This window comes from Nanorana parkeri, unplaced genomic scaffold (genome assembly GCF_000935625.1).
Source record: "Nanorana parkeri isolate BGI_ZX_2015 unplaced genomic scaffold, ASM93562v1 scaffold596, whole genome shotgun sequence".
In the NCBI taxonomy this organism is placed as follows: domain Eukaryota; kingdom Metazoa; phylum Chordata; class Amphibia; order Anura; family Dicroglossidae; genus Nanorana; species Nanorana parkeri.
The window spans coordinates 41,493-54,990 of record NW_017306864.1 but is presented as its reverse complement, the minus strand read 5'-3'; the positions used below and the strand labels follow the sequence as shown (position 1 = coordinate 54,990).

General features: G+C 42.7%; 1 protein-coding gene across 2 annotated transcripts in view; it reads left to right on the top strand.

The window, feature by feature from the left end:
• Window positions 1-7,609, top strand: part of LOC108792061 (stabilizer of axonemal microtubules 1-like) — a 20,562-nt gene extending 12,953 nt beyond the window's left edge. For both annotated transcript variants that reach the window (XM_018562741.1, XM_018562742.1), the window contains exons 7-10: window positions 923-1,070; window positions 2,337-2,519; window positions 3,263-3,405; window positions 7,395-7,609. In XM_018562741.1, coding sequence (XP_018418243.1) covers window positions 923-1,070; window positions 2,337-2,519; window positions 3,263-3,405; window positions 7,395-7,482 — 562 coding nt within the window. In that variant the 3' untranslated portion in view covers window positions 7,483-7,609. The remainder of the gene's footprint in view (window positions 1-922; window positions 1,071-2,336; window positions 2,520-3,262; window positions 3,406-7,394) is intronic.
• Window positions 7,610-13,498: the final 5,889 nt, after the last annotated feature.

Here is a 13,498-nt window from a genome sequence, read left to right as displayed (position 1 = left end):
AGATCGTGCCGCTCCTTCCCTGCCGCACAGCCACCCGCAGCATGTACGGAGAGGATGGAGAGGCTGTCATTGGTCCCACAGAATGTGCTGCAGGCACCGCCAGGCAGCACATTCTGCTGTGTGAGGACCCTCCTCTTAGCTCCACCACCTGACCGCAGAGACGAGGAAAAGGGCCCTGCAGGAGAGCTAAGGTAAGTCTGGAGGGGGAAGGTGGGGCGCGGGGGGAAGTGTATGTGTGTGGGGGGGAGGAGCATATGTGTGTGTGCTGGTGGTAGTCTGCATTGCTGTATGATGATTATACAGCAATGCAGAATAGCACCAACTATGCAGGACTACAAGTCCCAGCAATACATTATATTATTAAGTAGGGATACACCACTGCCAATACAGGGCATTTTCTCCAGTACTCATACTCGTGAAAATGCCCCGATACTAAGCGCAGATACCGGTGTTCTGCCGAGAACGCTGACGTATTTGCCGACCTCAGCATCTGCGCTTGCGCACAGACCAGTATTATCGAAAATACCGGCATTTATTCACAAAGTATTTAGTTTAAATCGTTAATTGTGATTGTTAATAATATTCCATCTGTCATTTACTGCCATGGATGGTAGATTATTAACAGTCACAATTAACCATTACAAACGAATACTTTGTAAATAAATGCTGGTTTCCTTGTTAATCCCGTCTGTACGCAGATACTGGGTCGGTGTTCTCGACAGAACACTGGCACTACAATTTTAAACAAGCGCCTGCCTGAGGTCCAGCGCTTGCTGGGGACCTCCGCAGCCTTCCTGTTAACCATGCGGTGCCATGGATGGGGGGGGGGGGTGGCTTCACGGTTTCTTGCACCGGGCTCTGAAGGTTCTAGTTACGCCTCTGATAGTATGTAAACATTTTTCTCTTTGTTCATGATTACCAGCACTGACTTTAGGACAGTTCAAAGGGAGGCATTTCCTGGATGGAATCCTGCTCTGCATCCTAGACCTGAGCCAGCTCAACTGAAAGAGGAATTGACGTCCATGGATAAGGAGAGAGGAGGACAAGTGGAGGGAAATACAGTAACAAAGGTGAACAATATCACTCAGACATTATCTTAAGCAAGCCAAACACCTATAGATTTTTTGCAGATTTTCTATGGTAGATAGAAAAAGTGCAACAGATTCCTCCATCTACGCTAAACTGTGTGGATGGAGGAATCTCCCACTGGGCCAAGCTTCAGCATCTTGCTAGTTGGCCCCGCTGGCTCTCAAAACACCTAAACAATGCCTGCATCCAATCAGATTGTTCATGTATTTTGAGAGCCAGCGGGGACGAATAGCAAGATACTGAAGCTTGGCCCAGTGGGAGATTCCTCCATCCACACAGTTTAGCGTAGATAGGGGAATCTGTTGCACTTTATCCATCTGACCACAGAAAATCTATAGGTGTATGGCAAGCTTTAGTTTGACTTTCTATTCCACACCAATCCATAGACATTCATCTGAATGCACAATATACAGGTGTGGCTTTTATTTCAGCCTTAGCCAATTAATGTTCAATTTCTCTTGTGAAAATTCATGCCATGCTAGTCTTGTAATGGACTAAACACCAGCCTAAAGAAGGCTTCAGTTCTTACCAATCTCTTGTGAGTATAACGAAACAGCATTTGGAAGATATTTCTTGATAACCACCACAATTCTGGTGGTCAGGAAAAATGCAATGCATACTAAATGCTGTTACTTTACACATGCATATTCTCTCAAACAGCATGGAGTTTGTTTCCCAGCCAATCATGAAGCCTAGCGGCTGGTAATGACCGGCCTCCCGGATTTTCTGATTGGCCGGAAACCTGGCTCTATGCTGACTGGCTGGGATGCCAGCATCCTGGCTAATCAGAATCGATCAGGCCAAACAGCATGGAGGCGGCTTCCAGCCAATCAAGAAGACAGGCGGTTGGTAATGACACGCCACCCGGCTTCCTGATTGCCCAGGAACCCGGCTCCATGCTAAAGCAAGTATCATTATCGTCACTTGGTATCAGTATCGGTGAGTTACCGAAATATAAATATCGGTACTCGTACTCGATACTGAAAAAACGGTATCGGTGCATCGCTACATATCAGTCATTTCCTTCCCAGATTGTTCCATGTTGCAGAAGATCTATTTGAAAATATTGTTCTCACAGCAAGGGGCATATTTCATTGGAACTTTTAAAGTTGTATTGCAATCACAAAGGGGTTAAGAAAAAAGTTTCTACATAACTAACTTAGTAGAGTACCTCTGGCTTTGCCTGCATCTATCCCCCTTAGATTTTGTAATCATATATTTTCATCAAATTTTAATTATATTTAAAGCTTGCTTTCCTGCCTCCTGAGCCGCAACCCAGGGAGCCAGCGAGACGTCCACGTTCAGTTCTGCGACCTCTTAATGGAAAATTTGACAGCACTACTCACAACCGAAGTGTGTTCAAAGATTGGGGTGTTCAACCACGACAGCGATATGGAGATTCCATGGATGGTGTTTTTCTAAGACCTCTGGTACAGTTCAAACTGTTGCATATAAAAATATAACACAACCAATCAGATTTAGATTTAATAATTTGTAAATCTTAGATCTCCTGATTTAGACTATATCATTGTCCGTGGTTTTATTTTTTTAATAGAGTAGTAAAGGGTTGGAAGGATTAATTTACTCTCTCTATCTGTACTTGTGACCATAAAAGTGAGAGAAAATCCAAAATTTCCATCTGTCGACAAAATTGAAATAGAGGGGAAATCTTCCAATGGGGGCACTTGGTGCAGGGACAACTGTTTAAAAGGGGATTTCCCTAAGTTTGGAGATATTTTCTCTCACTTCCTGCTTCGTGTTATGGGGCAAAGGTTGAGGGGGTATCTCTATAATAGGACACATACATAAAACCCTTTCTTATTCTTACCAAAGCTAGCTTTTGGCTAGATGTACTTTAAAGGAAACTTATTATAAGAGACCATGAGAGCGGTCATTTCTCACCTCCCATTCCAAAAATGCTAGTTACCTGAGAAATGCTTTAGCTACTTTCTGAGTCAGTGACCTGAAATACGGTAAGTTTTGCAAGAAGGAAGTCTGACTTTTCTTTGACTCTGGTTTGCTGCCTACTTGCTCTGGTTATGATGCAGAACACAGTAAGGCAACTGATTTTCAAAAGGAGGACAGTAGAAGCAGCTTACACATATCATGACAGCTGTACTTTAAAAATAATATGCCAGTGTTAAACAATATACTAATCTGCTAAAATTCATAGGTGAAGCTTGACAGTGAAACTACAACTGGTACAACATTCATCCCTAAAAAGGGTGAGCTGGTGAAGAACTGCAAGCCTGCAAAGGATAACCTGGAGCTGGCAGGAGACTGGGACTTCTCAACTGTGCACAAGGATACCTACAGGTATTATAAAATACTTCATTAGTTTCATAGGTATGATGGCATTCCCAAGCCTAAAAACCTCTGCCTAAAAATGCCCTATTTCAGCTATGCTAGTGACTAGTGATACTATGTGCTGCACCATGGTACATGCTGGTATTCCAAAAAACACTATTTGCAGATATGTTGAAAATGGTATTATATTCTATATTGCATTTTGGCATAGTTTTATTTTCTGTGACTGCTTTGCCTTAGCTTTGTTTTAACAGAATACATTTTAAGGCCTATTGAGCTCATTGAGTTTAAATCAGCTACATTCCAGGTGCATTAAAGCAAAAGGGTGTTTAATGTCTTATAATTCTTTTAATGCAGTTACAGTCTAAGTAGAAAAGCCTTTCCCCTGCTAGCATGTTACATAGTTACATAGTTACATAGTATTTGAGGTTGAATAAAGACACAGGTCCATCATGTCCAACCTATTGTGTTCATGTATATGGTTCTACAGATGTGTGCGTATGTATAGGTCCCTGTATGATCTCATTCTTAAGAGTACTTGTACCCCTGTATATTACGGTCCCTGAGGAAATCGTTCAAAAGTTTCTTGAATGATTCCACACTCTTAGCTGAAATCACTTCATGTGGCAGCGAGTTCCAGACCCTAACCGCTCTAATTGAAAAGAACCCCCTTCGCCCCTTGTGCTGAAATTGTTTCTCCACCAATTTTAGGTGGTGGCCTCTCGTCTTTGACATGGAGTTAATCGTGAAAAGATTGTTGCTAATGTTGCTATCTCCATTGAACATCTTGTACATGAAAATCATGTCCCCCCTTAATCTCCTCACTTCCAGCGTGAACATGTTTAGACGCCTTGTCTCATAGCTCTGGTCCTCCATCCCCTTAATGAGTTTGGTTGCCCTCCTCTGGACTCTTTCCAGCTCCAGGATATCCTTTCTGTGGACTGGTGCCCAAAACTTGACCGCATACTCCAGATGAGGCCGAACCAGTGATCTATAAAGTGACACAATTATAGACTTGTCCCTGCATTACATTTCCTACTTAATACAGGACACAACTCTACTTGCTTTGTTTACAGCAGCCTGGCACTGCAAGCTATTATTCAATCTGTGCTCTAGAATGACCCCCAAATGTTTTTCCCTTTCTGACTTCCCTAGTGGAGATCCAATTAATGTGTAATCCGCTTGCTTATTTTTAACCCCAAAGTGCATTACTTTACATTTATCGACATTAAACCTCATCTGCCATATAGTTGGCCACTCCCCTATTTTATCCAGGTCCTCCTGTAATGGTATAATGTAGGGCTGGTAATGATTAAAATTTTCGTGTTTCGATTAATTATAATGCACATACAGATTCAATTACATTGGCCTATACACATACAGCACAGCAATGAAGTAATAAAATGAACTAGGATCACACTAATCCAGCACGTTATTAATCTCACGTGCCCCACTCAATATGGCCGCCGCTTGAGTGGGTCAACTCAGAATAATAACGTGCTGGATTAGTGTGATCCTAGTTCATTTTATTACTTCATTGCTGTGCTGTATGTGTATAGGCCAATGCCTTTGCTTGCGCTCGTGCAGAAAGTTTCTTGGGCAAACACCGGCCCAAGTGGCTCAGTCGGCTAACGAAGGGGGGAGGAGTCCGGTGACATCACAGACATCGACGTCCCCGGACTCCTCCCCCCCTTCCCTTCGTTAGCCTTCACGTACATCGACGTCACTGGACTCCTCCCCCCCTTCCTTTGTTAGCCGACGGGGGCCACTTGGGGAAGGGGGAGGAGTCTGGTGACGTCGATGTCCGTGATGTCACCGGATCGCCGACGGTACTCCCGGAAGCCAGCGGAGAGGTGAGTGTTTTCATTAGCGATCAAAATAATTTTAATCGATCAAAAAGTTTAACGATTAATCGAGAAATTAATCTTTCATTTCCACAGCCCTAGTATAATGTTTAAGTCCGTGTCTATTACCCTCCCGATTTTGGTATCATCAGCAAACACTGGAAAATAGCTATTCACACCCTCCCCAATGTCGTTAATAAACAGGTTGACTAGCATGGGGCCCAGCGCAGAACCCGGGGGCACACGGCTTATGACCCTAGCCCAGTATGAAAAGGTGCCATTTATCGATACTCTCTGTACACATTCCTGTAGCAAGTTTGCTATCCACATACACAATATTTCATCTATGCCCATAGACCTCAGCTTGTGTAGTAAGAGTTCATGTGGTACCGTGTCAAAAGCTTTTGCAAAATCCAGATATATCACATCCACCGGCCTTCCTCCATCCAGGGGCGTATCTGCTGCGAAGCAACTTGTTGGCAGGTTAGTCTGACAGGAACAGTCTATCCTAAATCCATGCTGGTTGTCATTTACTATACCATTATCCTGAACAAACTCTACTAAGTAGTCTTTATTCATTCCCTCTAACATTTTGCAAACTACCGACGTAAGACTAACTGGTCTGTAGTTCCCAGGATGGTATCTGGACCCCTTTTTGAATATCGGTACTACCGACAGTCTCATTGTCACAGGTCGGCTTAGAACTATGACGTGAGTGGAAATCACTCATGTCATAGTTCTCCTTTAAGTACTTGGGGTGCAGGTTATCTGGTCCTAATGCTTTATTTGCATTAAGTAGTTTAAGTCTGTGTTGTATCCTGGTTTCCGTCAACCACTGTGGAATATTTTGTGATGAATTATGTGTATTCTTATCCACATTAAACCCGTCTTTCTCCTGAGTGTATACTGAGGAGAAAAAAGTATTCAACGCATCGGCCCTCTCCCTGTCGTTGGTGACTAACTTCCCGTTTTCGTCCTTTATTGGGCCAATCTGCTCCTTTCTTACCCTTTTACTATTTATGTATTGCTAGAATTTTTTGGGATTCTTTTTACTAACTGTATAGGCGATATGCTGTTCGCACTCTATTTTAGCTGCCTGGATTACTTTTTTACATCTTTTATTACACTCTTTGTAGTTATGGAACGCCAAACCCGTCCCCTCCATCTTATATTTTCTAAATGCCAATCTCTTGTCCTTGATGTGTTGCTTCACTGTTCTATTTATCCATACAGGCTTAGTTTTTGATCTTTTACTTTTGTTACCCAATGGTATACACTTGGTAATAGTCTTTTGTAATGTGTTCTTAAAACATTCCCACTTCAGGTCAGAGTTCAGGTTGTGAAATAAGTTTTCCCATTCGGTGTCCCCCACTAGCTGGCGCAGCTTATCAAAGTTAGCCTCTCTGAAGTTAAGGGTTCCTGTCCAACCAGCCCACTTCCCTTTCCTGTTCCCAATATTGAACGTAATCACATAGTGATCGCTGTTACCCTGTGTCTCCCCAATTGCAATATCCTCAATCAACTCTGCATTATTAGAAAGGATTAAATCTAGGATGGTATTTTTCCTAGTTGGAACCTCAACCATCTGATCCATTAAATCGTCTCGCAATATGTTCAGAAAACGGGCCGCCTTTGTCGAAGGGGAGGTTTCATTAGCCCAATTGATGTCTGGATAATTGAAGTCGCCCATCACGACGACATTACCCTGCTTCCACCTCTGTTTCTATTTGGAGATGAGCTCCCTCCTCCTCCCCTATATTTTGAGGTTTATAACAAACACCCACAATGAGTTTACGGCTAGCCTTCATCCTATCTAGTTCTAGCCACAAAGATTCCACATCCTCCCCACTATTTGACGTGATATCGTCCTGTATGTGCATATTTAGATTATTATGTTGTAGAGTGGGACCCTTGCTCTCTGTGTGGAAGCAGTGATATCTCTGCAGAGGTCTGACACACCACCTGCTGAGTCACAGCCAGAGCTCTTCAATCAGCAGGCAGCATGAGCTTTGCTGATTGCAGGGTTATAGTATAGTTGTAGTAGTAGTTCTAGTATAACTATGTCAATTGACACTTTTTTGTGCTCTAAAAAAATCACAGCAAGTTGCAAAGTGTGAGAATGCATTTTATTTCCTTTCCTCTCTTCTCTTTCAGGTCTCCAGCTCTGCCTCAGTGCCGCATGCAGATTTACCTGGAGCAACAGATGAGACAGAAATCTTCTCAGCAAAAGGAAAATCAATAATGAAAGAAGTGGTTAACTCAGATCATTAGCTTATGGCTTAGTGTTTATCTGCACTGCTACACTTTCTCTTTCTTGTTTTGCCTTTGCCATGGTTAACTGCACATGATATATAAATACGTTTAGTCTATAGAAATAGTATCTGAAAGCCATTAGCCTGTCTTTTAAAAGTCCAAATTTAATGAAAGTAGGGTTATGGACCATGAAGACATAAGTTTGGACCAATTTAATTTTTGAGATCCATTACCAGGATTATTAATATACAATGTATAACAATATTATTTCTTATAAATAATCATTTATTTTCAAGCGTGGTACCGTGATAGGTTGCCACCTGTGCAATAAGTCCATCCATGAAATTTCCTTGCTACTGAATATTCCACAGTCAACTGCTAGTGGTAGCACACCGCCAGTGGACTCTAGAGAAGTGGAGAATCACGCTTCTTTGTCTGGCAATCTGATGGACGTGTCTGGGTTTGGCGGTTGCCAGGAGAACGGTACTTGCCTGACTGCATTGTGCCAAGTGTAAAGTTTGGTGGAGGGGGGATTATGGTGTGTGGGTTGTTTTTTAGGGGTTGGGCTTGGCCCGTTAGTTCCAGTGAAGAAAACTCTTAAGGCATCAGCATATCAAGACATGTTGGGCAATTTCATGCTCCCAACAGTTTGGGGATGGCGTTGATCCTGTCACGGCTCTCTGCCGTGACAGGGGAGGGGCTGAAATCCCCCCTCCCTGCTCCGATCCGCCAGTGCTTGCGATGACCTCAATGCTGAACGGGCGCACACCGAGGCGCACATAGAGAAATGGTGTTGTAGGAAAAGTTGGAAAGGAGAGACATCACATTAATGATTGCAAATATTGTAACAATTGTTCTTTAATAAGGCTAAGAAAATAACCAAATAAAAACATTGGACATTTGCGGGGGAGAGCGGGTGTGAACTTCCTGATGGGGACTGGGGACGGGAACTTACCTGCCGCTCCTCTTCTCCCTGGCAAATTCGGCTCTGCATGCACGTATACCCCCACACGCTTACACTGCTCAGAGAGGCGGCTCTGATCACACCTGACAGCGCTCCCTCTCTCTCCTCCTGGCTGCAGCGGCCGGGAGGATAGAGAGGGAGCGCTGACAGGTGTGATCGGCACCGCGGCCATCGTAAAGGAGCCCCCTCCCAGTTGCATTTTGCCGCGCCCAATATTCATAATCAATATTTTTAAATCTGCAGCATTTAATATATTATTACATGGTGAATTTGCCACAAAGGTCCCTGTTCAGGCACGTATTGTTATAGAGTAACAACACTCTGTCCTTGTCCACCATTTCTACTCCCTGCTGTCCCCTTATCACATGGGCTTCCAACTGAAATAAAAAAGTTTCCATTACTACCCACATTTCAAGCATTTGCTGTTGTCATAATTGGGAAAACCCAACCTGAGAAATGTCATGCAGCCATCACTGAAATGCATGTATGTCGGCAGGACGTAGCCACAAAGAGGCTGAAGAAGATCAGCAACACTAAGATGCAACAACCCATTTCACTTAAAACAAAAGGGGAATCAAGTACAGTGGTACCTCGGTTAACGAACTTAATTCGTTCAGCGATTCTGGTCGCGAACTGATTTGGCTGTGAACCGAATCAAACTGTGATCACACCGCGATCTCGACTAGAGGAAGCCACGACCATGTGTCAGAGCAGGGAAAATGGCTGCGATTGTGTTCGTCACCCGAAGCGGAGTTCGCGAACGTGGCAAAATTTTGCTGAACTTCCTGTTCGCGAACAGAAGCGATCGTGAGCCGAGGTACCACTGTAGTTTAGTTTTAAAAAAGGAGTTATTTATTCATCTACAGAGCTTTAGCAAGCTACGAGTCATTCAGAAAGGGTTTACATCTACTTTACGTCCACACATTGCTGGGAAAGCATTGGAATTGAGGATGTTGAAATATAAAATACTGCAATTTTGTCAGTAAATGATAAAAATTACACATATTTCATACAGAACAGTAGACATTTGGATTCGTATCCAAATTCCGAATTACAGATATAACGAATGCAAACGAATCCTAATTTCCGTTTCCGAAATTCGTTAACGGTAGTTCGTTCCGTTTTCGTTTCTTATTCTTTTCTAAAGTGCCTTTAGAGAAGGAGAAAAAAAAAATTTCCCCTCAAATCTCACTTTGTTGCAAACGAACGAACGAATAAGAAACGAAAACTAAACGAACTACCACTAACGAATTTCGTCCGAATCCGAATTGACTTTCACACCCAGAAACACGAACCCAGAAAAACAAAATAACACAAAATCCGAATCAAAACGAAACGAAACAATTTTTTTGCCAGTGCACGTGTCTACAGAACAGTATTGATGCTGCACCAGACAAGAATACAATGAAGTGTTGTGGTATGTCTATTTTTTAATGAATTACTTCCCATTTAAGATAATTAGTTGGGTTGCTTATCAGTTGCTGAATTTTGTGTCTCAGTGTAAAATAACTGTGCTGACTGCAATGCAGCCCCCCACATTCAGCTACCTTGAGTCAGTGCTGTCCTTGGTAAACTCATGGTAGCAATGATACATACCAAGGCTGCAGCCCCAGCATGTCTGCCAGTAATTACCCTTACTGGAGGTTTGTCTCTTCCTACCTTTTTGGATTACATGAATTCCGAAGTCAGGACACAGGCCTTCAAGGACTACAAAGCTGCTGGTAGACGCTGTACAGGTCTAACCCTATATTCCACTTGTGCCAGTGGCCCATTGCCTGCTAGTACCAACCTCACCTTCAGAGTTTGCGCATAAAACTCACTTTAAACCAATGTTATGTTACTGAAGAGTGCAGACAGATTACAGAATGCTGCACATTACAATAGACTTAGTTACAGGGAGAAACTACTAAGTGACTGCCCATTTAAGAGAAAGAGACTGCTAAGTTACACAAAGGACTCCCTGAAGCCTGTCCCATTGCAGAGAGGAGCTGCCAAGAGACTTCAAGATCTGAATACACTGACACTTGCCTATGTTTGTCTCATGATTGTCCATATTACATCATGGATTACATGGCCAAAGAGGACGGATTAAAAAGCTTCTGCAGATAAAGTGACAAGTAATAGGCCAAGGTAACTTTGCCGTGTTTGTGGGAGGAGTTGCGGCAGCTCTCCTCCCCTTAAGAAGGGGGACAGGGAGCTCCTAGAGACGTCACGGCGAGGTCGTGCTTGACCCACCCGCCCTTCCCCAGGTTCTATCATTTCACTAGAGCGTGCCCCCTTATTTGGCACGCTGACCATAAAATCATGGCACACATCAGGTTGGTATCATTAGGGGTCATGAAGACTTCGGAAGCCTAAGTAACTCTGACCACAATTCATAGCTGTCTCTCCCTAACTTGAGTAATATTTTCAGACCGATTCATTTCTTGCTAATAAGCCCAAGTGTTCCTCAGGTAACTGACCTGGTGGCAGGATATAAACTATAGGTATCATTGTGAATGGCATTGTGCAGTCTGGACATATTAGATCAACCAGGTCCCAAGCATCCAGGTCCCCACCTTTGGGGTCTGAAAGAAACCTGATGTCTCCATAAAGAGGGCCTGTCACACCCTATCTGCTATTACATTGGGTGCTCGTTAGCCCCCTATGTAATAGCAATAGGGTTAGTGTAAAGATAAAGTGTTTAAAAGTTATACAAATTAAAGTTTTTTTCTGCTCCGTACACTGGGTGTAATTTGCAGTATCTGGTCTTATCCTGTACATGTGGGTGCTGCACTGTATAATTTTTCATGTGTTGTATGTTGCGTGTATTTTGCAGTATCTGGTCTTTTTCTGTATGTATTAACACATTTCTTTTATTATGTACACTGGGTGTAATTTTCAATATCTGTTCTTATTTTGTAGCATGTTCTTATCATGTAGCCGGTCAGCATATAACCAGTTAGATTAGCAGTAATTATGTTCTGTTACAAGGGAAAGATGCATCAGTACAAGTAGGGATGCACCGATATAGATACTAGTATCGGTGCCGAGTATTTGGGCGAGTACTCGCCCAAATGCTCCGATACCTAGCCCGATACTTCCGGTATTAGGAAGCCTGGCAGCGTGTATTGACTTGCTGCCCGGCTTCCTGATTGGTCAGGAAGCTGGCAAATCAGGAAGCCGGGGGCGCCATATAATGACACAGCGCCCGACGCTCCGATTGGCCAAGAAGCCGGCTTTATGCTTCCTCGTCACCTTATGACGAGGCAGCATGAAGCCGGCTTCCCGGCCAATCAGGAAGCTGGGGCGCCGTGTCCTGATTGGCCAGAAAGCCGGCTCCATGCTTTCTCATCATTTAGTGACGAGAAGCATGGGGATGGTTTCCCTGCTAATCAGGAAGCCGGGTGGAGAGTCCTTACACACCGCCTGGCTTCCTGAACGGGACTTTCGGTATAGGCGAGTACCGGGGAAAAAAATATCGGTACTCGTACTAGATACTGAAATACCTGTATCGGTGCATCTCTAATTACAAGTAATGCCTCTGGATGCCTTGCCCACACTGCAGTCATATCCAGAACATGCAGTAGAACACAGAGCGCTAAGCATGCTACATTCTGACCCTGCTTCACAAGTGTCCTTCCAAATTTTCTCTCAGGATTCTTGGCACTATGCCCATTATAATTTACAAACTGTCCCAAACAAAATCAGTTTGTCCAGGCACTGGAGTGACTTATCCATACATGTTACATTGTAAAAGGTGTGGAGCAAAAATGGGCAGAGACTGCAGCATCTGAAGTTTCTCCTGTGGAAATGATACTCTTCCAGGACTAGACCCAGATACTCAAAACGATGCCAGCAATGACTGCTGACGTTTCGGGATCCATCCAAGATACTGTCCACATACAGCTCTTACTTCCCAGGTCATCCGCTTCGTGCTAAGACCAGCGCTGTCTCCAAATTACAAAAAAACAAAACACTTCTATATTCTAAATAGTAACAATTTATAATAAACAGTCTTGACAACATTTCCAAGCATACTGCTTCTTTTCTAAGCTTATCCATGTGTTAAAAAAAAAAAGAAGCTAAAAATACAAATATTTAGAAAAAAAATTATATATATATATATAAAAAAAATAAAATGCACTCAACCACGAAAAGCATTTATTGCTGGCTCTGTCCTGTTGGAGAGATTTCCCATCACTTCCTGTTGCTGTGATAACATGTCCTTCATTCTCTCCAGGACTAAAAAGTGTTTTGGCGGAGTTGGGCTTCAAGGAATGTGATGTCACTTTTGTTGCAGCATTCTAGCTATTCAAATCGTTGAAGCATCAATATAAACACATAACACAAAATGTTCTAAATACAAATGAAACATTTAATATATTACAAACCTGAATCCAGTAAAATAGAACATATGTCATTTTTTTTCAGGGTCCTGAAATATGTTTATAAAACGTTTTTTCTTTACCTTTAAACAATAAACCGCTTGAAATCCTCCTGGAATACAGAGGCACCCATGTAGCAAGATGTACCCATGGGGTATATAGATTAAACTATATTCCTGAATTAGTCAATGAGTGAGAAAACGATGGCCCATCATGATATCTCTGGCTTTTTAAGGAATACTGTTTATTCTAAAGTATATCGGTTATGATATTAATACAGGGCTGCTATTGCCAATCTCCTTCTGAAAATACTTGTTGCCTGTCTACAATACTTCTAAGTCACCGACCCGGAACACTCATGTGCAAACACGAGTCAGAATTCCCTACCTCTATGCTTGTTTTGTGTCAGAGGCTCAAAGTATTGAAACCAAAGCCTCAGTGTGACAGGCATGCACATAGCATGGTAACCTACATAATATCTCCTGATGGGTTTCCTTTAACTACTAGGAGACTGTTTACAATACATTCAAGTATATTCTGTGACATTTAAGACAGCCTAGTGTTGGGAATACAGTTAATATACAAAGGCAAACTGCACTAATGGATTCATTAGACAGAAAACAAAACAGAAATTATATATATATATATATATATAAACAGTCTGCTTGCAGCAC